General features: G+C 36.5%; 1 protein-coding gene across 1 annotated transcript in view; it reads left to right on the forward strand.

Annotated features, from left to right (window-relative positions):
* The window catches only part of LOC139148141 (uncharacterized), a 190,109-nt gene that overhangs the window by 148,436 nt on the left and 15,642 nt on the right, over nt 1–26,031 (forward strand). The window contains exons 69-91 of the mRNA XM_070719450.1: nt 10–132; nt 779–904; nt 3,100–3,225; nt 4,418–4,531; nt 8,337–8,453; nt 8,802–8,918; nt 9,412–9,531; nt 9,829–9,948; nt 10,864–10,986; nt 11,145–11,267; nt 12,980–13,099; nt 14,247–14,375; nt 14,930–15,088; nt 15,638–15,784; nt 17,957–18,076; nt 18,246–18,362; nt 19,453–19,572; nt 20,227–20,340; nt 20,740–20,859; nt 21,484–21,597; nt 22,519–22,638; nt 23,286–23,399; nt 25,602–25,721. Coding sequence (XP_070575551.1) covers nt 10–132; nt 779–904; nt 3,100–3,225; nt 4,418–4,531; nt 8,337–8,453; nt 8,802–8,918; nt 9,412–9,531; nt 9,829–9,948; nt 10,864–10,986; nt 11,145–11,267; nt 12,980–13,099; nt 14,247–14,375; nt 14,930–15,088; nt 15,638–15,784; nt 17,957–18,076; nt 18,246–18,362; nt 19,453–19,572; nt 20,227–20,340; nt 20,740–20,859; nt 21,484–21,597; nt 22,519–22,638; nt 23,286–23,399; nt 25,602–25,721 — 2,823 coding nt within the window. The remainder of the gene's footprint in view (nt 1–9; nt 133–778; nt 905–3,099; nt 3,226–4,417; nt 4,532–8,336; nt 8,454–8,801; nt 8,919–9,411; nt 9,532–9,828; nt 9,949–10,863; nt 10,987–11,144; nt 11,268–12,979; nt 13,100–14,246; nt 14,376–14,929; nt 15,089–15,637; nt 15,785–17,956; nt 18,077–18,245; nt 18,363–19,452; nt 19,573–20,226; nt 20,341–20,739; nt 20,860–21,483; nt 21,598–22,518; nt 22,639–23,285; nt 23,400–25,601; nt 25,722–26,031) is intronic.

The following is a 26,031-nucleotide window of genomic DNA, read 5'->3' on the forward strand; positions in this document are numbered from 1 at the left end:
TTTTTGCAGTCTTAAATGCCTGTGCTAATAACCCATGCCAGAACGGTGCAGCTTGTAATGCAGTGGCTGGCTCCTGCACTCAATATACATGCTCTTGTATCGGCTGCTTCAGTGGAACAAATTGTGAAACCAGTAAGTTCCACACATTGCTGTGCATTTCTTCCTGCTTGCTTGCTGTGCTTGCATTCAACTGTTTTGATCTTTGTTGTAGTTTTTAATTTCAAATCTGACTGAAACCACAATATTTGCTCAAGTAAACTGCATATCAGTGATCCTTTGAGCTCCCTTCTAATGTAATGTGCTCGATCACCAAAAGATCATTCTTTCAAGAATTGTAATGGAAAATGTAACAATATATTATTACATGCCTGAGACACTGTTTTTGGTGTGTTTTATCCCTTGACAGTAAATGTAGTCAGATATGTTTTGTTTTTATTTTTCAATTTTGATGCACTATCTCTGTCAGCTTGTCATTAAAAATGGAATTCAAATTGAATATCTACAGTATTTCGGCTTGCATGCAATCCTTATCAAAATTCTTACGTAGACATGAATAGGTATAACACTTTCCTGTGTTTATCATGGCAAGTATGATAAAATCACTAACATTGCAGTTACATATTAAAAAATTCAAACTAATCAATAGACATTATCAGTTTTGGGAATGTAAGTTAAAAAAATATGGGTTTTTTCAGAATTCATTGTTACCACATTGTGTATTATGCAAGTTACGCTTCTGCTTTAAGCTGTTTCTTATGCTGCTTGTATATTTTTCTAGCTATTCCTGATCCCTGCTCTTCCAATCCTTGCCAAAATGGTGCTTCATGCTATAGAATTCTTGGTACATGCACGCAATATTCTTGCACCTGTCCAGATTGTTATTTAGGACCAAACTGTGAAGTCGGTAAGTCTCTTTTTGAAGTTTCACGTGTCCAGCCAAGAACCTTTTGCACATCTGACTGCCTAGCTTGCCATCCCTGGCCATCAAATTACAACTACCATCCCCAGAAAAGTTTTTTGCAACTCATTGTTTTGTCAAGACTGAGTCTTTCTGCACACTAACATTACCTCAGCTAACTGTCAATGCTGTCCAGACGCACTGCTAACAGCTCATCCTGTCCAGACTGTCTGTTAACATTTAATCCCGCCCAGATTTCCTGTTGACGGTTATTCCTGTCCAGACTATTCATAAACCTTCAGTCCTGCCAGACTGTCAGTTAACAGTTAATCTAGCCCAGACTTCTTCCAACAGTTCATCCTGTACCAACTGATGAAGCCATCATCCTCTGATCACTATTACCTAACCATATGACCAACCATATGAATCACTATGTGTTCACTCACTTTGTTTACTTGCTCAGACTTTTAAAACTTTAGGACATCAACAAACAAAGGCTATACATTAACATCAATCAGACATTTGCTATTCAGTCTCTCTTACTGTTATCTTTCTATCATGAATCATTGTATCACAGGAATAAATTGTTCCAAATTGAGGGTGTACAATCCATAAGGTTGAAAGAATTTGTAGCTGCCGTGGATTGTTGTTGTTTTAGATTCTTTGGTGTAAGTGCTGGTAAAATCCTGAAATGCTGAATACTCAGTGAAATATGTGGCAATAGTTTAGTAGAGAGGTAGAAAAGATGTTGTACTGCTCACAAAGTAAGATGTCTCAAAATTAATTTCGGTTCCATTTGTAAGGCTATCAAATGTGGTTTTCCTTTGGCTAAGTTCGGCCCAAAGTGGCATTAAAAATACATAGTTGAAGTGTGACTTCTTGCAATTTTAAGGCTAATCTGCTGGAAGAAACGTATTTGAAAGTACTGTGATGTACATTCATCCTCAGTGCCTCTACTCAGTGAACATTTCTGAATGACTGGCATTGTTTCTTATTAATTACATAATTTTCCCGTTTCTGCAGAAGAGACTTGTAGATGATTTTGTAGTTTTGCCTGAGAAACTCCAATTGGCTACAAAAATATCCCATATATGCCACTTGTTTTACTATCTTCACCCTATTTTAAGTTTGTTCACATCTTTTCATACCTACATCTGTATTTACATAAACATGCTCTCAAGGTTGCAGAGGAATTCCAACAAGCATGGTCAATCATCTAATATTCTACGTCTTACAAATTTTTCTTTTGACTTTACAGAACATTTTCTAGGTACACCCGTCTTCATTGGGCATATCTACCTGTCATCTTAGAACTTTGATCCCGTTCTTGAATGTTTGTTGACAATCCACTTCCAAAACTTCTTCCAGACATCTTCCACAGAACTTGAATTCGTCATAAATAACACTCACAAGTTTTTTCTAACAATCTCATCTAACAATACCTGGAAATATTTCTCATTTCCCCTCCTTCACTGTGTGCAGCAATCGCCAAATCATGTGAAAGCTCACCTTGTTTGAACGGTGGCACTTGTAATCAAGTTGGTGGCTCATGCACAGTGCATCAGTGCACGTGCCCATCATGTTTTGAAGGTCCTAACTGCGAAAGGGGTATGTACTCCGTACTGTGATGAACATTTTTTCTAAGTTTTAAACATTCTGTTCATGCAAAGTGACAAAAAAAGCCTGATCAGTACACCTACTTATACAAAACAGTAATTAAAATAAAAAAGTAATCAAAACCTGGTACATGAGTTTTTTTTTTTACAACGCAAGCAAATATTAAATAAATGTGATTTCATCTAAAGTGAAACACTATTCTGAAGCCAGGACCTTCTTTTAGGAAAAAAGGTAAAATACTGTTAAGCTCCAACAGAATTCACTATCACGTTTATTTTACACGTCTCATTGACAATGATGAAACAGTAACTGTTGTTCAGATACTCTGTTACATCCAAAATGTGCTTTTAATATGACAGTATTATAACAATTAGATGTTCGTATATCAGTATTTGAAAGTGGTAATGAACTGAAATCGTGACTTGTACAGATATGCATGACAGGAGACTCAAATGAAAAGGGACCTTTTCACTATGATTTTAGAAGTATTATAAAATGTTGTTACTGGCTCTGCTAATTTTCACTGTAGATGATGATGATGATGATGATGATGATAATTGTTACTATTATTATTATCATTGTAGCGATACCAAGTCCATGCTTACCAAATCCATGCTTGAACAATGGACAGTGTGTTGTCAGTCCTACCGATTGTTACTCCTATAGTTGTACATGCCCATCTGGATACTCAGGAAGTCACTGCCATATCAGTAAGTAGAATCAGTCCTTATTGTAAATATGCACTTCAAAACAGAAGAGAGATACACTAGATCTACAGAAATTTATTGCATAACATTATGTGCCTTATAATAGAGTGGAGAATTTTAGGTAATTGATAAATTAGCTCTGAAAAAGTGAACACCACTGTCACATAACTTCAGGTATTATTTTAACCTTTGACCTCACAGCACCTTTACTTCAAAATTGGCAAAAACGACAAAATTTTACACTTTTTTCTGAAACAATATACATCTTAACATTCAGTACTTAATGCAATGAGTAATGGTCAAACCTGTGAATTTTAGTGAAATTATGTTGGTGAACTACAATTTCTACCACTTGCGCTGTGCTGCACTGGTTGAAGTTTCTTTCTGTTGATTGAAATTTCGCACTGAATGCATTCCCAGCCCACTTGCATCAAGCAACGCTGTGTGCGTAAAGACACTTTAATTTTGACTTTCTCTGGTAAAATGGGACGAAAAAGGTGTATAATATTAAGGTTATTCAAACAACACCATGATTTACATCCTTTTACATCATACGCCTGGGTATAACGCTGCTTGTCTCAAACAATACCTCAGCTGCAATGATGTATGGAAACTCCGGTATCTTGTGAATAATCTTATATACAAATGAGAGCACATCATTTGGAGTCTTTTGTACAAAGTTTCTATGAGGCACACTTATCCAAGGCATAGTAGGAAAATAATAATTTAATCATGATAATAATAAACTTTAATTCAGGATAAAAGCACAATAAGTATTAAAAATACAGTTTGTTGCATCCCATATAAAAAAGAATAAACAAAAAGGGACATAACATATTACATAGACTAAAAAAAAAACTTGCCACAAAAGCTAAAAGAGTCAAAAGTTTCTAGGTTAAAATATACATCGACTTTCTATATGTCGCGTTAAAGCTAGAATAGACAAATGCATCCGATTTTCGAATTGTGGCTAACACGCTATTGTCACTATTTTGCAATCGGTCTGAGAAATTAAACAAGAACTTTCGCCGCAGAGCTTGGAAAGATGGAATTGAATTTTCAACAAACATTGCACTTGCACTACAATCACGAGGCAAATGCATGAGAATACGAAACGCATTGTTGTAAGACACTCTGAGGTTGTTCATAATAGTTAAATCATGTCTTTTGCAATGATTTCTTCTATTGACAACAGCGGTCAGCAGCTGCACAACAAACACTTGTCTCAACGGTGGAACATGTATCGTCACACAAACTGGATATCTCTGTCAGTGTATGTCAACCTTCACAGGAACTAATTGCGAGATCCGTAAGTTTTATGTGGCTTAATTATTGTTTTCAGTATTTCCTCTCATGCTGTTAAACAGCTTTAAAGACAAAAATCTTGGATAACAGTCACACAAAAATGCATCATATATTTTTAGTCCCCACGGACACCGTCTGGGGGGACTTATAGGTTTGGTCGTGTCCGTGCGTGTGTGCGTCCGTGCGTGCGTGCGTGTGTGCGTCCGTGCGTGCGTCCGTCCGTTCACGCAGATATCTCAGAGATGCAAGGAGCGATTTCATTCAAAATTGGTACAAGAATTACTTCATATGTCATACAGATGCACGTCAATTTGTTTTGTGATACGATCCAATATGGCCGCCAGGCAGCCATTTTATTACGATTTTTTCATGTACAGAGCCATAACTCAGACACGTTTCAACCGATTTTATTCAAAGTTGGTACAAGGACATTGACCAATGTCATAGATATGCACGTCAATTTTTTTTGTGATACGATCCAATATGGCCGCCAGGCGGCCATTTTCTAACGATTTTTTCATGTACAGAGCCATAACTCAGACATGTTTCAACCGATTTTATTCAAAGTTAGTACAAGGACATTGACCAATGTCATAGATATGCATGTCAATTTGTTTTGTGATACGATCCAATATGGCCGCCAGGCGGCCATTTTCTAACGATTTTTTCATGTACAGAGCCATAACTCAGACATGTTTCAACCGATTTTATTCAAAGTTGGTACAAGGACATTGACCAATGTCATAGATATGCACGTCAATTTTTTTTGTGATACGATCCAATATGGCCGCCAGGCGGCCATTTTGTAACGATTTTTTCATGTACAGAGCCATAAGTCAGGCATATCTCAACCGATTTTATTCAAAGTTGGTACAAGGACATTGAACAATGTCATAGATGTGCACGTCAGTTTGTTTTGTGATACAATCCAATATGGCCGCCAGGCTGCCATTTTCTAACGATTTTTTCATGTACAGAGCCATAAGTCAAGCATATCTCAACCGATTTTATTCAAAGTTGTACAAGGACATTGACTTATGTCATACATATGTACGTCAATTTGTTTCATGATATGATCCAATATGGCTGCATGGCAGCCATATTGGTTACAATTTTTTCATGTCCTTAGCCAAAACTTGGGCACGTCTCAACTGATTTTATTCACCGATTTTATTTAAACTTAGTACAGGGACATCGACCTATGTCATACATATGCACATTGATTTGTTTTGTGATACAATCCAATATGGCCGCCGTGTGGCCATTTTTTTTCGATTTTTTCATGTCCCGAACCATAACTCAGACATGTATCAAGCAAATTTATTCAAAGTTGGTACAAGGACATTGACTTATTTATACATATGTATATAGATTGGTTTCACGAGATGGTCCAATATGGCCACATGGTAGCAATTTCGTTATGGTTGTTTCATGTCGAGAGCCATAACTCTGGCAAGTCTCAACTGATCTTATTCAAAGTTGGTACATGTACATTGACTTATGTCGTACATATATTGTTGATTTTTTAACAGTAAGATCAATATCGCTGCATGGCGGTGAATTTGTTACAATTTTCTTATGTACAGAGCCATAACTCAGACATATTGCCACCAGTATCATTCAAAGTTGGTACAAGGACATTGACCTATTTCATACATATGCTCCTCAATTTGTTTCACGTCATGTAGCAGTAACATGTCAATTATTGAAGTTTCGTAAATAGGCTGATATGTCAAGAAATACTGCATCAAATTCATGAAACTTTGTACAGATGTTAAGCTCACATTGCTTTAACATTGAAAAAGACATTTATCAGTGTCATTTTAATTAATTTGTAATTGCATAAGTAATGAACTTTCCTAATTAGGGTGATATAGCCACAAATTAATACAACGTCAAATGTGATGAAACTTGATACAGATGTTGATCTCATAGTGTTGTAAATACTGCATCAAACTTTATGAAATATGGTACAACTGATAATCTGTTAAGTGTTAGGATTGTATGCAAAAATGTTTTGCAACATCCTGTTGATTAATTCCTAGTAGACTCATTTTATGAACTTTAGGATGGTGGCCTACATTGGTTTTATGTTTTCATCACCATGGAACTCATTCTTGGCCATTGAGTGCCATCTGTATCAAAGTATTTTATCACAGACCTAATTAATGAAGAGGACTCTATCCTCTCTGAGGACATGTAATCAAAGTACCCATTAACAAGTGGGGACTGTGTCATCAACGATCAATTTTTAGTTATCGTTTGCTTTTGTAAAGTCACGTACATAGGCAAATATGCATCTAGCATCACTAAATCTTATGATGGTTAGTCTTCAATGAATGCTAGCTTATGCGGTCTCCAGTCAATTATGTCCATACAATGAGTCAATTGCATAATATAAGTTTACAGAAAATAGCTGTAGTTTTTAGCTCTTTTTAGCTACTATAGACTATTGTCTATAGAAGCTATTGGGATGGGTATCCCTCCGGCGTCAGTCTGTATGTATGTATATATGTATGTCCGTTTGTGAGGATGTCTGTTCACTCAAATATATTGAGAACCACAGTACTTACATTTTTGATATCTGTTGTGTAGATGCAAAATATGATTATGACAAACTGCTTTTTGGTGTTTTTTTATATCGCTGAAAATATGCAAATTAGCTCAAAAAAGCCTTTTTTGTAAAAAATCAAATCATCTTCTTCATAACCGCTGGCCTGACAGCTTTGATATTGGTATACAGGTCCCCAGAAATGACCTAACTTTGATTTTTTCAAACTGTGATGAAATATGCAAATTTGCATTTTTAAGGCAATTATTGTCATTTTTGGTCAAATAATCTTTAAAATCTTCTTCAAAACTGCTGGTCAGACAGCTTTGATATTTTGGATATAAGTCCCTAGGGACAACCTTTATCAGATTTGTTCAAATTGTGTAGAAATATGGACATTTGTATTTTTAAGGCAATTTTTGTCACTTTTGGTCAAAAATGTATGTCATGAAAATGACTTGTCTTATCGTTTTGATATTTGGTGTACAGGTTCATAGGGATGATCAAAAGATAACATATTCAAATTATGATGAAATCTACAATTTTGTGTTTTTGGGGGCAATTTTTGCCATGTTTGGTCAAAAACTGTGTTCATCCAAAAACTACTCATCCAATAGCTTTGTTATTTGGTATACAGATTCCTACTGATAAACTTAATGCAATTTAGTAATATTGTGATGAAATGTGCAATTTTGTATTTTGGGGCAATTTTTGCAACATTTGGTCAAAAAATTTGTTTCTCAAAAATTACTTGTCTGATAGCTTTGATATTAGTATACAGCTTCCTATGGGTTATCCCAGTGTGATATATTGTAATTGTGATAAAATCTTCAATTTTGTATTTTTGGGACAATTTTTACCATTTGTGGTCAAAAACTTTGTTACTCAAAAGTTACTCATCTGATAGCATTTTGTGTCAAACTGCCCATATACGGTAAGTGTCCATCTTGTGTAAGAGACGGATGGCAAAGACACTAGGCATAGATGGCAGTTGATTGTCTATGCTTGCTATTGATGAATGTCTGCGTATATAGGTATCTGTAAGTACCAGTATAAGCCATACTGAAACAATTATTCTGCCATAAGAATACACTGTATTGCCAAAAGGATCTGTGCACTCACTGTATCTGGTATTATGCTATATGTACATCCTCTATACTGTCCACATCTGTATTAGCTTCAGGGGCATTGGCCCTATGTTTTTTTCACGTGAACAGCCGACAAGCAACAAAATTGAAACTATGCTTCTTTGTTGTAGCTGTGACAAGCCCTTGCAGCATCAACCCCTGCAGTAATGGTGGTACTTGCATTGACCTTGGAACAACTTACCAGTGCCAGTGTATGGCAAACTACTTTGGCACAAACTGTGAAATATGTAAGTTCACCCATGACTTGGTTTGGGCATTATAGTACATTGATAGGTGGTACAACATTCAGTCACTCAATTTTATCTTGTTGTATACACTGTGATCACTGTATAACAACATTTCTCACATTTGGCAGTTGGTTGTACAAAACCGTCAAGATATTCAGTCACAGTTGCCATGACTTGCATGGCAATCTGGACATGTTGGATGTATAATTTCAGTATAGTTTTTGATTGCCTTTTCAATCCCCCGGATAACTGAAATAATGTTTTAGAAGTCATTGTGCCTAAAGTTTCATCATTCTCATTACAATCAAGAGAAGTTACTGTTAAATTCTTTACAAATGTTTCTTTCAGTTATCTCCAACCCTTGTGCCAGTAGTCCCTGCTTAAATGGTGGTACTTGCCTGAACGTAAACAACGGCTACTCTTGTAATTGTCCTGCTCAGTACACTGGTACAAACTGTCAAACCGGTATGTCTATGTAATGTGAAAATCAGATCTCAAAAGCCAGTAAACGAGGAAAATCTTCCTAACGTTTATATGCCAGTATGATGAGTGAAGTGATTCCCAAGTGCAATACAGTTGGTCTGATACCGCTGATTTTGTGAACTAATTAGAAACACATGTTCATACAAGAAGCTGGCAAGATTATCAAAAATGACAAAAAGGTACACCCTTGCCTATATTTTTCCTGTACACATGCAAAGATCTTCATAGAACAGATACAACACAAAACACACTTAATAATTTCAGATGTCTTTCTGATGCTGCCCACAACTATGCACATGTTTTGTACAGAGCATGCAATAATAATAAGTCTCATATTCTCAAGGTGAATGTGATCAGTGTTCGGTAGAATCACCTGAAAGGGTACACCATACCTTATACTACCAGTAGCTGGTGATACTTGCAGTAAAGGCTCATTTTAATAAGGAAACATATTGATATTGTTTCTCTATAATAGTTGTCTCTGTTGACCCATGCGCCATCAGCCCATGTTTGAACGGTGGCACCTGCATCAATTTTGGTTCAACTTATCAATGTCAATGTCCAACAAGCTATACAGGATCCAACTGTCAGACACGTAAGTCAAGTAGACACCAAAGATACATTACTTGTAACTTTCTGATGTATTTTCCAGTACCTTTTCCTATCTGTAAACATGATTCTTGATCTAAACTCCAAGGTCATGTCACAATGCTTGTAATTTGACTTATCATACAGTTTGTTGTGTGTGATCTCCAATGTTATTCACTGCAATTGGCTATATTCATTGCATGGAGATTCTGTTTAATGCCTGCACCCTCTCTTTGTGATCTCCTATCTCACTAACACACGTGAGTTCTTCCTGTTCTATCATGTGACTCGTTGTGTGTTTCAGCTGTCACCTCTAACCCGTGTGTTAACAGCCCCTGTTTAAATGGTGGTACATGTTACCCGGATGGATCTTCATATGCATGCATTTGTCAATCTGGGTACACAGGAACTAATTGTCAAACGAGTAAGTGCAGGATTTAGACATTAGTCTATTAGACATAATTCATTGTCTGAAAGGGACATAAGCTGTTTGACCCTAATCTGTTTGTCATGCTGAAATTTTGAGTATTCTTTTTATCAACATGGCTTGTATGTGTGTGGTGATAATTGTTTATTGTTTACAAATGAATTCTAGTCCGGACTTTGTGGATTATACTCATATAGGTTGTGTTTTTATGCTTAATAGTTGGCATTACTTTACAGTTTAGGGATTCAATGCAGAAAGTGTAGGGAAGCATCAAAACAAAAGTTCTGTAAAAGTAGCCAAAAGATACAGCCTATGGAGCTTTAACTTTCAGAACACCAGTAAAAGTAGGAGAATTCCTGTCAATGCTATGTTATCTGTTTTCAAAGAGGCATAGGCCATTTGATCCTGAGGAGTTCATTGATTTAATATGTAAAAAAATTAGAAATGCTCATGCTCCTTCAAAAAATACTTAATCAGAAAGGGTAAGATTAGAAAAAAGTATTCAGTCTGCCAGCAAAATAAGAAAAATAGATCTTTAAGGCAAAAGGTTAAATATCATCATCTAGATGCTCTGCCACCCCATCTCAAGATCTCTCCAAAACCCAGGTCTTTCTCCAGCAAATTGTAAAATAAGTTGATTTCAGAAATGCTCAGTGCTCTTCAAAAAATGTAAAATCAGAAAAAGTAGTATTTGAAAAATATGTTCACTTCCTTTGCCAGCAAAAAAAGAAAAATATATCTTTGAAGGTAAAAAAGTTATCACACATACTGTATCCTCATCCTGGTACTGGCCACCTCAGCCCAAGATCTCAGAGTCTTTCCAAAATCCAGCTCCTTGTCCATAAGTATTACAATTCTAACACTTATCTCGCCACTGTTTATGCATGGACTTTCTGTTGATTTGTGTTACAGTTGTCACAACTAACCCTTGTCTCAATAATCCTTGTATGAATGGTGGCACTTGTATTTCAACTGGAACCACAACATATGTGTGTCAGTGTACATCCAGCTTCACAGGAACAATCTGTCAAACACGTAAGTAATGAACAAGTACAATCGGAGGGTTTGTATTCATCACTATGACATGCCTCACACTTTTCACAAACATCGCCCGGTCGTTCAACAACAGACTCACACACTTGGATATTTTCTTTTGCACAGTAATGTTGAAAATTTTCTGTCTTTCATTGCAGCTGTAACCATCACCCCATGTACTAACAATCCATGCTTGAATGGCGGCACATGTACTGTAATTGGATCCACATCATACCAGTGTCAGTGCACCTCCGCCTACACACGAACAAACTGTCAAACACGTAAGTCACAGGCACATTTTACCTCTCTCATTCATTGCTCTCAAGGTGTAGCTCCAATGTAAGAGGCCCCTTATTTTAACGGGCATTCACTTCACCTTTTTAGTGGCATGAAACAAAAAGGTTGCCAGTCATTCCACATGAATCACAAAAAATTGACACATATGAAAATATGATTACTTAAAATAACCTTAGAGACTTGGAGATATAGACAACATGAAGGGTCACTGCTGTTGTTTAAAAAGTTTGATGTTATGGTAAACTTGCCAACCTGGCATATTTTAAGCATGAGAAAGAGGAGTAGAAGATTGTGATTCACAAGCATATTATAACTTAAATTGTCTCACTTGATTACTATAATTTATAAGCACAATTTATTGTTAGAGAATTATCAAAATAATGTCAAGTGTGATGGATTTGATGAGATCACAAATTACAGGTGAGGAGTGACCTAATCTGCTTAAATTGAACAGTCACAGAATACAGCGTATTCACTATGTACATGATGTTGAGCCAAGACTTTCAGGAATCTTGGATATCACAGACACAAATAGCATTTGGGTTTGCTACTTGATTGTTGGTCTAGCATAATGAATATGGCAGTGTCTTTCAAATAAGAAAGGGCAGTCGGATATTCTTAAAAAAACGTACCAGTAGTTTGTCTTCATCAGCCAGTTCTGGCACCAGAAGACCTGCTTGTCGGGGATTTACCTGTTGTGCAGGTGCAGAAATGGTGGTGAATGTTCTTTTTGTTTCAAAATTATGTACCTTGATAGTCTTACAAGGGAGAGTTCAATGCAAATCAACACAATTTGTGTGTAAAATGTGTGCATCGATTCTGTACAAGATGGCTAAGTCTTTGTAGAAAAGTCTTACATGAGTTTTGGATATTCTTTTTCTTAAACATTTGCATCGATTTGGCATCCAACAATGTTCAGACTTCCATTTTTTGACACCTTCACATGCACTGCACGTTCAGAAATGGTCTTTGCAATACCCTGAAGTAGCAGCTTTCACAATTATAACAGCTTTCCAACCAAATTTCATGACCCATGCATGCAGTCCCTCAGAGGGATAGAGATTGGTCAATTGCAAGTTGTGTGTGGCAGACTTTTTGTTCAAAGCTAGGCTTTTTGTCAAGGCTTTCAGTTTTAATTAGTCCATGCATGTGTTTTTTTAAACAGCTTTATGACTTTCTTTTCGACGGGAGTGTGTGTTGTCTTTGGCTGTACTCATTTATGAATCTGGATTGGATGTTGAATCAACATAATGGTTACCTTTAACGTTAGGATTTCCTAGACATATACAAACCATGGTTCTTCTCAGTGCTGTATTTTGACAATTAAATCATGCGATCATAATTCATAGGCACACAAACAAATTGCCTTACATGGAGAAAGATTGACTTGCTCAAAGAGTGCAAGTTTTCCAACATTTAAATGCATGCACTTTGATTTTCCTTTTCACGGGGTAATATTTATTATAAACAACTTTCCCCTGTGACACTTTCACTTCCAGCACATTGTCCGAATCACTACAAAATTCAAACCATTATTGGGCATCACATCATCAAAACAAGTTCATTCATTTTCAGTTTACTTCTGATCATTAAAAATACTGACAGAAGATTCTCAGTTAGTAGACCACATGTAAAATCACGGCTTTAGACAAGCACACAGCGACATGATACATCGTTTCCCATTTGTGCATTTCAGCTGTAACTTTCACCCCATGTACTAACAATCCATGCATGAATGGCGGCACATGTTCTGTAACTGGAGCCACAACATACACGTGTCAGTGCACATCCGGCTACACTGGTACAAACTGTCAAAGTAGGTCATGATTAAACTTAATCATTACATGTTCAAGCTACCTAGCATACACCAATTTATATTTTCATATTAGTTCCATAGTTTGATACCATCAATACACTTTTTATCATTGATCCAATAAAGTTGTGTTTTCCAACTATATTGCTGTTTGATATGAAAAATCACTCTTCATCACAGACATGTTTGAAGATCGAGTTTTAAAGCAAGATATCCATCACAGGTAGAGAATAGGGTGGATTTTGAGAGTGATTAGGGGCAATAGAAAATGAATGAATTAGGCTGTATTTTTATGACAGCAACTGATAATTTAGAATTAATTTAAGGTTCCAAGACAAGAAATTAACCTTTTTAAGCTAACAATTCTCTAATGGTTAATAAGCTCAGAAATCCCTGTACATCATATATTTTCGGAAAGCCTAGATATAGGTGAACGTTTTGGTTACCGTAGTGTCACCATTGTTTACATAACTATCACGTGACAGGTAATTTGCATAACCTTTCAAAAATCGGTTTTCCCTATGTTTTGTTTCAATGCTTTGAGATATATGGCTGAAATTTGTGTGAATGCAAGCTGTCCTAAGGATCTTCCAAAGGGTGTCTCAGAATTTTTAAAAACCACCTTAAACAATTTTTAGGCCAGGAAAACTTCCAGAGCAGTGAATTTGACCCTAGTTGAGTTCTTTAAGATTGTGCTCAAATAAAAACAAAGCAAGATATAAAAAATCTGCGACACACTTTTTAAGAGCGTTGTGACAGCTTGCATTCCAGCAAATTTAAGTCAGATATTTTGAAGTATTGAGACAAAAAGTAGGGAAAACCGATTTTTGAAAGTTTGTGCAAATTACCTGTCACGTGATGGTTATATAAACAATGGTGACACTGTGATTACCAAAATCTTCCCCTATATCTAGGCTTTCAGAAAATGTATAATTTACAGGGATTCTGAGCTTAGTAACCATCAGAGAATTTTTAGATTAAAGAGGTCACTTTCTTGTCTTGGAACCTTTAATAACTAAGGGAATGAATTTTTCTGTATGGTTATTTTTTGTCAGGTAAATTCTATTGCCCAATGTCATGTATCTGCATTAAATATAATGTATGAATTTTTAATTATTTTCTAATTGCCTTTCCATCATAATGTAAATAGCTGTTGTGTCAACCAACCCATGCAGTAATAATCCTTGTCTAAATGGAGCTACCTGTATTAACATGGACTTTTACTACTTATGTGTCTGTCCATCCAACTACGCTGGTGTGAACTGCCAAGATTTTGCAGGTATGTATAGAATTGCTTTTCACTGGACCTCATTTTAGTATGGATTTAATTTTCATATTCATTCTGATTGATGTGAGTCTCTTAAAATACAAATCTTCAGTTTAACATTCCAATATCCAATATCAAATCGTTTTATTTGTAATATTGTATTTGAAAGATGATTTTGTTTCAGAACAAGATCTGGATGCATGTGCTCAATGAACAGCACTACATAGGAATGATATTATGATGTGTGTTTTGTTAAATTCTATAGCTAAGAAGTGAACATTCAGGTTACATTAAAGAGATTCCCAAATTTATATACAAACCAATCCATCTCAAAGATGTAAGCCTATTGATTACTGTCATCCAAAAAAGAAACAAAAACCTTTCTTATCTGCAATCTAATTTATAAATCATAAAAACATACAGAGATGGTGCGACTCCAGTATGTGAATTTTGGCAGTTAAGTCTTTTATCTCCATGATTGGTCAATTTTCATACAAGTGGAGGTGCTTGACAAAAAATTTAAATGAAAATGTAATAACTTGATGAGAATATTATTATTTTCTCAGTGAGTGTTCCATCTCTTGATGCCTGTACTACAAATCCTTGCCTTAATGGTGGCTCCTGCTTAAACTATTATCAAAGTTATACTGGTAACAATCCCACCGCATCGTATTTCTGTCAGTGCACCAGTCAGTATGTCGCAAACAACTGTCAAATTGCAGTCAGTAAGTATTCCAATCAGTTAACAAATATATATCCTAGTGTGACGATGTCTTCTTATCTAGATCTGTAGTTGTATTTGCTGGTGAGCAACAAAAATGAGTAAAACAATACCATCGTGTCTAATGTCCTGCAGTGTTATCATCAGCTGCAAGTCCAGAAAAAATATTTAGAGAACAACTTCACTCTGAGAGATCCATTACTTACCCAACCAGTGATCACACAGGTGAAACGGGAAGATATGGGCCTGATCATTCAGCATTACATTGGTGGCAGTGGTGGGATAATGATGCTCTATGAACATTTTAATCAATGTGATTATCCTACATTGTCACTGCAGTCTTCTCTACACCCTTCTTCAAGTCATTCAAAGCTACGGATGTGATGCATCGAAATATCTACTCTCAAGGATATCTAGAAACAAGCAAACAACTGTTCGTTTACAAACAGGCAAATGTTACAGACAAACAAGTGTTCTCAAATATACAGTTACCTTTCAATGTTCCTGATAATGAGTAATGTTAATTGATGTCCACTCAAAATTGCCTTTTCAGCTCTCATTCCTCAGTTGGATTATTGTGCATCAAGTCCATGCATGAATAGTGGAACATGCTACAATGGGTACTACAGTGCATCCCGAAGTAGTGTTTATTTCTGTATGTGTACTTCAAGCTGGACAGGGAACAGGTGTGAAATTTCAAGTAAGTAACATCAGCAGGGCAAGATGCGTTCAGATTAAGCGCAATTCATCGTCAACATTGTCTAAGCAAGCATAAGGACATAGCTTCACAGATTCAAATTAGAGTTGCCAGGTTTATGATCATTTCTTGATTTTATGTTAATCTGATAGACAACGATGTGAACACAAAATAGTCATTGGTTTGGCAAATAGGACAAATACTTCCCTAAAATAACATATTTACACAAAGGTATAAAGACTGGTATTTCATTACACAACATTAAAAATACAATGGTAACTATTCTGCATTGTTTTAGAAATCTGTTAAAATCTCCCAACATAAGTGAAAATTGATTGTGAAATCTCTGCTTATAGACATTAATTTGGAAGCTGATTAGTGCAAGTTTTGAATGATTAAATTTTTGGCTTGGCAAATATTTAGAATTAGTTTAAAAGGGGTAGGTTGTTTCTCAGCTTTGGGGTGCTTATAGATTATTCACCGTCTGTCCGTCTGTCTAATAGAATCCATGCAGATATCTCAGACATGCCTGGCCAAATTTCTTTCAAACTTTGCACAAAGATAATAAACTATAGCATCCATATGCATGTTGATTTGTTTTGTGATACAATTGCCTATTTTCTTGCAATTTTTTTTATGTCCAGAGCTCCTACTGAGACATGCCTTGACAAATTTCTTTTAAACTTTGCACAAGAACAACACTCTATGACTTTCATAAGTATGTCAAATGTTTCATGGTACGATCCAATGTGGCTGCCAGGCTGCCATTTTCTTGGGCTGTTCTTAATGTCCAGAGCCATAACTAAGACATACCACAACAGATTTCTTTTAAACTTGGTACAAGACAACGCTATGGCTTAATGTGCACATCAAATTTCTTCATGATACAATCCAACATGGCTACCAGGCAGCCATTTTGTTCTAATTTTTTTCATGCTCACTGATTACATTACATTTAAACTGGTATGTAGTATTTTTCATCTTGACAGAACCCAGTTGTTGTTTATCATGTGTGTAAATATATCATATACAGGTACACAAATGCAGTTTCGTGAAATGCATGTTAGTACCTACATGCTCTTCATTACTGCAATAGGTACTTTTTATCTTTATTTCTATCCCTGAAGTATTTTACTGCAATTCCATCATCCTCTACAAAACCTAGGAAACTTGTCAACATTTTTCACTTTTGAGCATTGTACAGGCACATTCCAGTGAACCCTATCCAGTTCACTTGGGACACAATGCCTGAGCTACTCTTGGAAGATTACATGTGATAGCGCCCTCTACAGCCGTTTTTTACTTGAAAAATGTCCACCACTTGCAAGATGCATTGTAGTTACTTCAATTTCTATCATGGGACTACTTCACCACCACCATTGCCATCCTATAGAAGACCTGACCATGCAAAAAAATTCTCTTGCCAGCATGCCACAGGCACATTCAAGTCCACCCCATTCAGTAAAGTTTGAACATAATCAAGAAGTCATAAAAGATGTGATCTGGGCCCTCAACAGCCATATTCTGATCCAATTCGTTAAAATAAACATGAGGTACTCAAATGATGTCACCACTTCTACTCCAAGAGAAAAAGGAAAGATTCTTTTGCCTGTTTGACACTTCTGGACTTGGAAACTGCATTTGCTGTAACAGTTGCACATCGGCAAATTTAAGTGTTGGTGAGAACTGTGTCACAGTGACTCTATTGTCTTAAAGTACATTAATGAAATCAGTAAAAATTTCAATGGAAAACAAAGGTCCACCACTATGTTAATGCTCAATGTCAACAGGGACTAATGCGAGAACTAGGGATTCAGGACTGACCCTTTAAGCAATTTAAATATTCACATCTGAACATTTTCAATATCTAGCCCTTTATGCAGACAATGATGTGCTGACAGGGAAAAAAGTTGATCACATATGTTAATAGGCCTTCACAAAATGTCATCTTAAATGAAAAGCAATCACGATAGCAGACTTCCTGTCTTTGATAATGCTGATATGCCTTGCTCACTGGTATGTGCATCTTTAGCTTAGACATTGTCAACAAACTCAACTCTTTACAGTTTTCTATAAACATTAAATAAATGTACTTTATGTACCGGTACATGTCACAGAAAATATTGCCACAAGGGTACACAGTAAGAGGCAATATAATTGTTTCTGTCATTCCAGCTGGAACTGTTGGCCCATGTACTAACAATCCATGTATGAATGGCGGCACATGTTTTGTAACTGGAACCACATACACGTGTCAGTGCACATCCAGCTACACTGGAACAAACTGCCAAACACGTAAGTAACAGAACAGTGGAACATTTCTATTCTGTTTGATTTACCTTGCACCACCATACATCAGCAATTTTGATTTTTCTCATATGCCTTTGTAATATCAAATCACAGCTCACTGCACAGCTTGACACAAAGCTACACAATATCATGCCACCATGCTTTCCAATTTCAGCTGCAGACCCATGTGCTAATGATCCATGTTTGAATGGAGGCACTTGCTTTGCAACTGGAACAGCAACGTTTGTATGTTTCTGCACCTCCAGCTACACCGGAACAAACTGTCAAACACGTAAGAGAAAAATTACACTGAGGTTATTTCGAAAATACTGCAAAGAATGCACGGGGATATTAGGGCAGCGTTATTGCCTAACCCAAGGTGGAGGGTGATTCGTTAAGTAGATCCATGCAGGGGAGGGTGATGCACAGCGCTGATGTCCAACTGCATCATGTGCAGTAATTTTGAAATAACCTTATTATTACACATGGTGCATTCATGATTGAAATGTCAAATTGGCTGAACTATGTCTATTTTTGTGCGATGTCATAACAATTTTTCTTTCAATTTATGGCCGAAGTATGGCATTGAACATGCATCTAATAAATAGCCTCTGTGTAACACTTATGTAGCACGAGGCACATTCTGGCAAGCATCCAGTGGTCCCTTGAAACCGTCAAACACAAAAGGCACCAAAAAAGTGCACCATAGTTGTGACGCTTGAACACACTTTCAATGCTGCAGCACACATGTATTCAGTACAGCTTTTTTTGCACATGCAAAATTCTGTTGTTCTCGATGGTAGATTTATAATAATGTCAAATATTATGTTCATTTTAAGGTTTTGATATAAACAATGAATGCACCAATCACAGTCACTTGCCTGCAAAGCTGACCCTACAAATATATTCACCTTCATTGCATTTGCACTTGCCAGAAGTACAGGTAAACCAGTCATGCACAAGTACTGTCTTGAAATGTGGTGGTTGACTGAACCAGTGTTTGTGGTATATCCTTGTACAGAATGGTTTGTTCATAGCTTAAAAAACTGAATTAAGACATGGTAGCAAATGTTTCTCTAAAAAAATGCATAACAGGAGAGTATTCATACAGTTTTGGCAAGTATAAGGCTGATTCGTGTAAGCCCCGGGCATCAGTTTGGCAGAAAGTAACAGAGCAAGCTTTGCTAGGTAAACAAACCAAGAGATGAATAAAAACGTTATGAAAAGTGTTTTTCACATAGAACATAGTTTGTTTCCCGCTACATCGTATCGTATACATGTATTATTCGAAACCCGTGATGGCTCACAAGCTCAAAAAAGCATTGCATTAGATTGCCATCAGGTTACACAGTAATAGGAAATATTGGTTTGTCCTATTTCAGTTGTAACTGTCAACCCATGTGCTAATAGTCCGTGCTTGAATGGAGGCACATGTTTTGTAACTGGAAGCACTTACACGTGTCAGTGCACATCTAGCTACACTGGTACAAACTGTCAAACATGTAAGTAACAGATTATATAGCATTTATATTCTGTTCATTACTATTAAAAGTTAAATTTGCACTTGAAAACTACGTCTGAACTCCCTGCACCAAGAAAAAATGTATTGTCTTCATAAAACATGTTACAGTGGTTTGCGTTGATGCATTGGCATTAGACAAACAAGACATATTGTCTAAATTGAGGTGTTGACAACACTGTCAGGTATACATGTAATTATCAGGTGAGCAGTAATTCTAGTCGATCACAGAGGGTTCAACTCTGCTAAAGATGAAACATTGTATTGCAGGAGGTAAGACATAGTCAAAACAACTACCGTACACTTGAAAGCAAGTGATATGACATGGACAGTGCGTGGACGTATGTACGTGGTGCTGTTGTTTTGACTGCGTCTGACCGTCTGCTAGACAATGTTTCAAATTTTGCAGAGTTGATTCTTTTATGATCGACTTGCGTTACTGCTTAGCTGTTAATTGCATATGACAGTGTTGGCAATTAACAACTCGATTTAGACAATACCCCAGTATGTCTAGTTTGTCTAATGCCAATGTATCAACGCAAACCACTGTATGTCATTCTTACTACATATACACAGAATTGGCACAAAGGCACACCATACCTGGTAATATGCCACCCACCTTGCTTTCTTATTTCAGTTGTAAGTCCGTGTGCTAACAATCCATGCTTGAATGGAGGCACATGTTTTACATTTGGAACCACATATCAGTGTCAGTGCACATCTAGCTACACTGGTACAAACTGTCAAACACGTAAGTAACAGCTAGGAATGCTGAAGCCAGAAACGTTTTTCTAATCACCCAAGCACGTTGTAATTCCAAGCTATTTTGAAATACGGTATAAGTAAAACTATGGTTATGCCTAGATAAATAGAACCCACATTGATGGTTGGTCTTGTTTGGACAGACATTTTGTGACAGAGTTGTTTAAATATGAAGCAATAGTTGTTTATCTCCTAGCTTGCCCACCAACAATGCAAAACCCTTATCATCCCTAAGTTAAGCCCACTTTAGAAATTAAAACGTTTATTCAGTTTCACACATGTACATCATTATTCAACACCCATGATGGCTCACAAGCTCAAAAACACATTGCATTAGATTGCCATCAGGGTACACAGTAATAGGAAATATTGGTTTGTCCTATTTCAGTTGTAACTGTCAACCCATGTGCAAACAGTCCGTGCTTGAATGGAGGCACATGTTTTGTAACTGGAAGCACTTACACATGTCAGTGCACATCTAGCTACACTGGTACAAACTGTCAAACATGTAAGTAACAGATTATTATAGCATTTATATTCTGTTCATTACTATTTAAAGCTAAATTTGCACTAAAAAATTACATCCTGAAATCACTGCACCAAGAAAAGATATATTGTCTTCATAAAACATGTTACAGTGGTTGGCGTTGACGCATTGGCATTAGACAAACAAGACATATTGTCTAAATTGAGGTGTACATGTAATTATCAGGTGAGCAGTAATTCCAGTCGATCACAGAGGATTCAACTCTGCCAAAGATGAAACATTGTATTGCAGGAGGTCAGACATAGTCAAAACAACTACACTTGAAAGCAAGTGATATGACATGGGCAGTGCATGGACGTATGTGGTGCTGTTGTTGTGACTGAGTCTGACCGTCTGCTAGACAATGTTTCAAATTTTGCAGAGCTGATTCCTTTATGATCGACTTACGTTACCGCTTAGCTAATAATTGCATATAACAGTGTTGGCAACACCTCGATTTAGACAATACCCTGGTATGTCTAGTTTGTCTAATGCCAATGTATCAACGCAAACCACTGTATGTCATTCTTACTACATATACACAGAATTGGCACAAAGGCACACCATACCTGGTAATATGCCACCCACCTTGCTTTCTTATTTCAGTTGTAAGTCCGTGTGCTAACAATCCATGCTTGAATGGAGGCACATGTTTTACATTTGGAACCACATATCAGTGTCAGTGCACATCTAGCTACACTGGTACAAACTGCCAAACACGTAAGTAACAGCTAGGAATGCTGAAGCATCTGTGTTCATCACTGTGACATTTATTGTGGCTAATTTTCAAAACGTGCACAAAATCACAAAAAACTATATGAAGTGGTGAGATCTCTAAACATGCATCCACTCTCAGTGACAGATGATAGGTAATTGGAACCCTATCGTTTTTGTTGATCAGTAACCATCTGGTTGCGCTAGAGCAGTTTATCTTACAGTGAATTTCAAAATAGCTTGGAATTATAACGTGCTTGGGTGATAAGAAAAACTTTTCTGGCGATAGAAAATGACACCACCTGCATTCATTACAAACGTTCTCCTTCGATTAATTTTTCAACGATTTAGCCTTATACGACGTTCACTGTGCCACAGTCAACATCATCACTGTTGCCTCGTTCCCAGTGAAAAACTCACACATACACTGACTGCTTGAACATTCTTATATTGCCTTTATCACATTTCCTGGCTATGAAACTGCACTGAACACTAACGATAGGTTTTTCTCGATGGAGTGTGTCCGGGGTGATATAACGATTGGTATTTCCTACACTTAATGTATTCTGTACGTACAGTGGACGTTGGATTGGGTTAAATTGTTTCAAAATCTGTGAAAGGAGAACGTTTGCAAGAAATGCAGGTGGCATTATTTTCTAGCACCAGAAACGTTTTTCTAATCACCCAAGCACGTTGTAATTTCAAGCTATTGTGAAATTCACTATAAACAGGTGAAACAGGAGGGCAGGTTTCCTTTCTGTGATAATGCTGAAATGTCTGTGCACATGAGTATGTACATGTATGTGGCTAAAGATTGTCAAAAAGCTCAACCCTTTATTACTTCATGTACATGTATGTTAACATGGTACAGTATAGATTGCCATCAGGGTATGCAGTAATAGGAAATATTGGTTTGTCCGATTTCAGTTGTAACTGTCAACCCATGTGCTAACAGTCCGTGCTTGAATGGAGGCACATGTTTTGTAACTGGAAGCACTTACACGTGTCAGTGCACATCTAGCTACACGGGAACAAACTGTCAAACATGTAAGTAACAGATTATTATTATAATAGCATTTATATTCTGTTCATTACTATTTAAAGCTAAATTTGCACTTGAAAATTACATCCTGAACTAACTGCACCAAGAAAAGATATGTTGTCTTCATAAAATGTTACAGTGGTTTGCATTGACGCATTGGCATTAGACAAACAAGACATATTGTTTAAATTGAGGTGTTGCTAACACTGTCAGATGTACATGTAATTATCAGCTGTGCAGTAATTCCAGTCGATCACAGAGGATTCAACTATGCCAAAGATGAAACGTTGTATTGCAGGAGGTCAGACATAGTCAAAACAACTACACTTGAAAGCAAGTGATATGACATGGACAGTGCGTGGACGTATGTGGTGCTGTTGTTTTGACTGCGTCTGACCTTCTGCTAGACAATGTTTCAAATTTTGCAGAGCTGATTCCTTTATGATTGACATACGTTACCACTTAGCTGATAATTGCATATGAGAGTGTTGGCAACACCTCGATTTAGACAATACCCTGGTAGGTCTTGTTTGTTTAATGCCAATGTATCAACGCAAACCACTGTATGTCATTCTGACTACATATATACAGAATTGGCACAAAGGCACACCATATCTGGTAATATGCCACCCACCTTGCTTTCTTATTTCAGTTGTAAGTCCGTGTGCTAACAATCCATGCTTGAATGGAGGCACATGTTTTACATTTGGAACCACATATCAGTGTCAGTGCACATCTAGCTACACTGGTACAAACTGCCAAACACGTAAGTAACAGCTAGGAATACTGAAGCATCTGTGTTCATCACTGTTACATTTATTGTGGCTATTTCAAAACCTGCAGAAAATCACCAAAAACTATATGAAGTGGTGAGATCTCAAAACATGCATCCACTCTCAGTGACACTTGATAAGTAATTGGAACCCTATCGTTTTTGTTGATCAGTACCCATCTGGTTGCGCTAGAGTCGTTTATCTTACAGTGAATTTCAAAATAGCTTGGAATTATAACGTGCTTGGGTGATACACTGGCGATAGAAAATGACACCACCTGCATTCATTTCAAACGTTCTCCTTCAATAAATTTTTCAACGATTTAGCCTTATACGACGTTCACTATGCCACAGTCAACATCATCACTGTTGCCTCGTTCCCAGTGAAAAACTCACACATACACTGACTGTGTGAACATTCTTATATTGCCTTTATCACATTTCCTGGCTATGAAACTGCACTGACCACTAAAGATAGGTTTTTTAGCTACTATAGACTATAGTCTATAGAAGCTATTGGGATGGGTATCCGTCCGGCGTCCGTCGTCTGTATGTATGTATGTATGTATGTATGTATGTATGTATGTCCGTTTGTGAGGCGTCCGTCCACTCAAATATCTTGAGAACCGCAGTACTTACTGAATTGATATTTGTTGTGTAGATGAAAAATATGATTTTGAGAAACTGTTTTTTTTAATTTTTTGATATTGTTGAAAATAGGCAAATTAATGCCAAAAAGTGTTTTTGGTAAAAAATCTTCTTCTTCATAATCGCTGGTCAGACAGCTTTGTTATTTGGTATACAGGTCCCTAGGGGTAACCCAACTTAGATTTGTTCAAATTGTGATGAAATATGCAAATGTGTATTTTTAAGGAATTTTTTTGTCATTTTTGGTCAAAATTTGACTTACATTGTATGTAATTCTTGTACTGTATAAACCCTATCAATTCACCCAGAAAAAAATAATTAATGTGATTTTAAATAATTGAATTAATTAGGAAATCATCAAAGCCAAAATAATTTTAGTGTAGAATTATCAGAAAGTTCAACTTTTTTTGACAGTTCATAGTGAAATGCTTACCATCTTGGAGGATTAAAACATGTAAAGGCAACTTTCCTGAATCCCAACTTTGACATATTCTGAACCGTCATTTATTGTGCCCTGTATGTTATCTAAAAGAAATTGCTCAAAATGGTCAATAGAGATAGAGATAGAGAAAGTTCTAATTTCCATTTATGGTTGACTTGGTAAGGATAAAATAAAATTACTTTTTGAGGAAAAAATAGAGTGGTCAATAAAAGAGTGGTCAAAGTGATAGGGTTTTTATGGTAAAGCTGGGCTGTATAAAGATTCCTCATGTGCTATTTATGGCAATTATGCAATCTGTGTAAACAGTGCAATGAAAGTGTAACAGTATTCCTTATAATGCTTTTGATGACCTTGAACTTCTTAAGTTTCAAACATTTGTCTCTTCAGTGTGCTTTCTCCGAGTATTTACAGTCTCAACTTATTCAACAGAACTCACTTACAATGTTAATCAAAGATATCCACCTTCTTCATCAATACATGTGTCATAAAAGGTTATTCTCTACATAACTCAGCAGAGCTCTGTCAACTGTTGAGTTGCTTGTTCTTTCAAAAGCGCTGGTCAGACAGCTTTAATATTTGGTTTACAAGTCCCTAGGATGACCTAAGTGAGATAATTTCATACAGTCAGGAAGAACTTAATTTTGTATCCATGTCTATAGTAGCTTCAGGGACTTTGGCCCTATGTTTCTCTATGGAGTGTGTCCGGGTTGATACAACGATTGGTATTTCCTACACTTAATGTATTCTGTACGTACAGTGGATGTTGGATTGGGTTAAATTGTTTCAAAATCTGTGAAAGGAGAACGTTTGCAAGAAATGCAGGTGGCATTATTTTCTAGCACCAGAAACGTTTTTCTAATCACCCAAGCACGTTGTAATTTCAAGCTATTGTGAAATTCACTATAAACAGGTGAAACAGGAGGGCAGGTTTCCTTTCTGTGATAATGCTGAAATGTCTGTGCACATGAGTATGTACATGTATGTGGCTAAAGATTGTCAAAAAGCTCAACCCTTTATTACTTCATGTACATGTATGTTAACATGGTACAGTATAGATTGCCATCAGGGTACGCAGTAATAGGAAATATTGGTTTGTCCTATTTCAGTTGTAACTGTCAACCCATGTGCTAACAGTCCGTGCTTGAATGGAGGCACATGTTTTGTAACTGGAAGCACATACACGTGTCAGTGCACATCTAGCTACACTGGAACAAACTGTCAAACATGTAAGTAACAGATTATTGGAGCATTTATATTCTGTTCATTACTATTTAAGGTAGAGACACACGTTAGATGATACTTATTTTAAACTCACTTTTTCTCAATAAATTTCACTTTTGGACCCTACACATTATATATTTTCCGTAAGCCCTATATCTCAACATTATGAAAAATATGTTTATTTTCCAAAATCACTGTGTCTGTGTCCATTTCTCTCAAAAATATGCGTTTTTGAGTTTTTTTACCTAAAAAAAATTAGGTGTTCAAGGACTATGGCGACTTGAGATCTTTTAACAGAAATCAGCAATTGAGTAC

This window comes from Ptychodera flava, chromosome 13, assembly GCF_041260155.1.
Source record: "Ptychodera flava strain L36383 chromosome 13, AS_Pfla_20210202, whole genome shotgun sequence".
Classification (NCBI taxonomy): domain Eukaryota; kingdom Metazoa; phylum Hemichordata; class Enteropneusta; family Ptychoderidae; genus Ptychodera; species Ptychodera flava.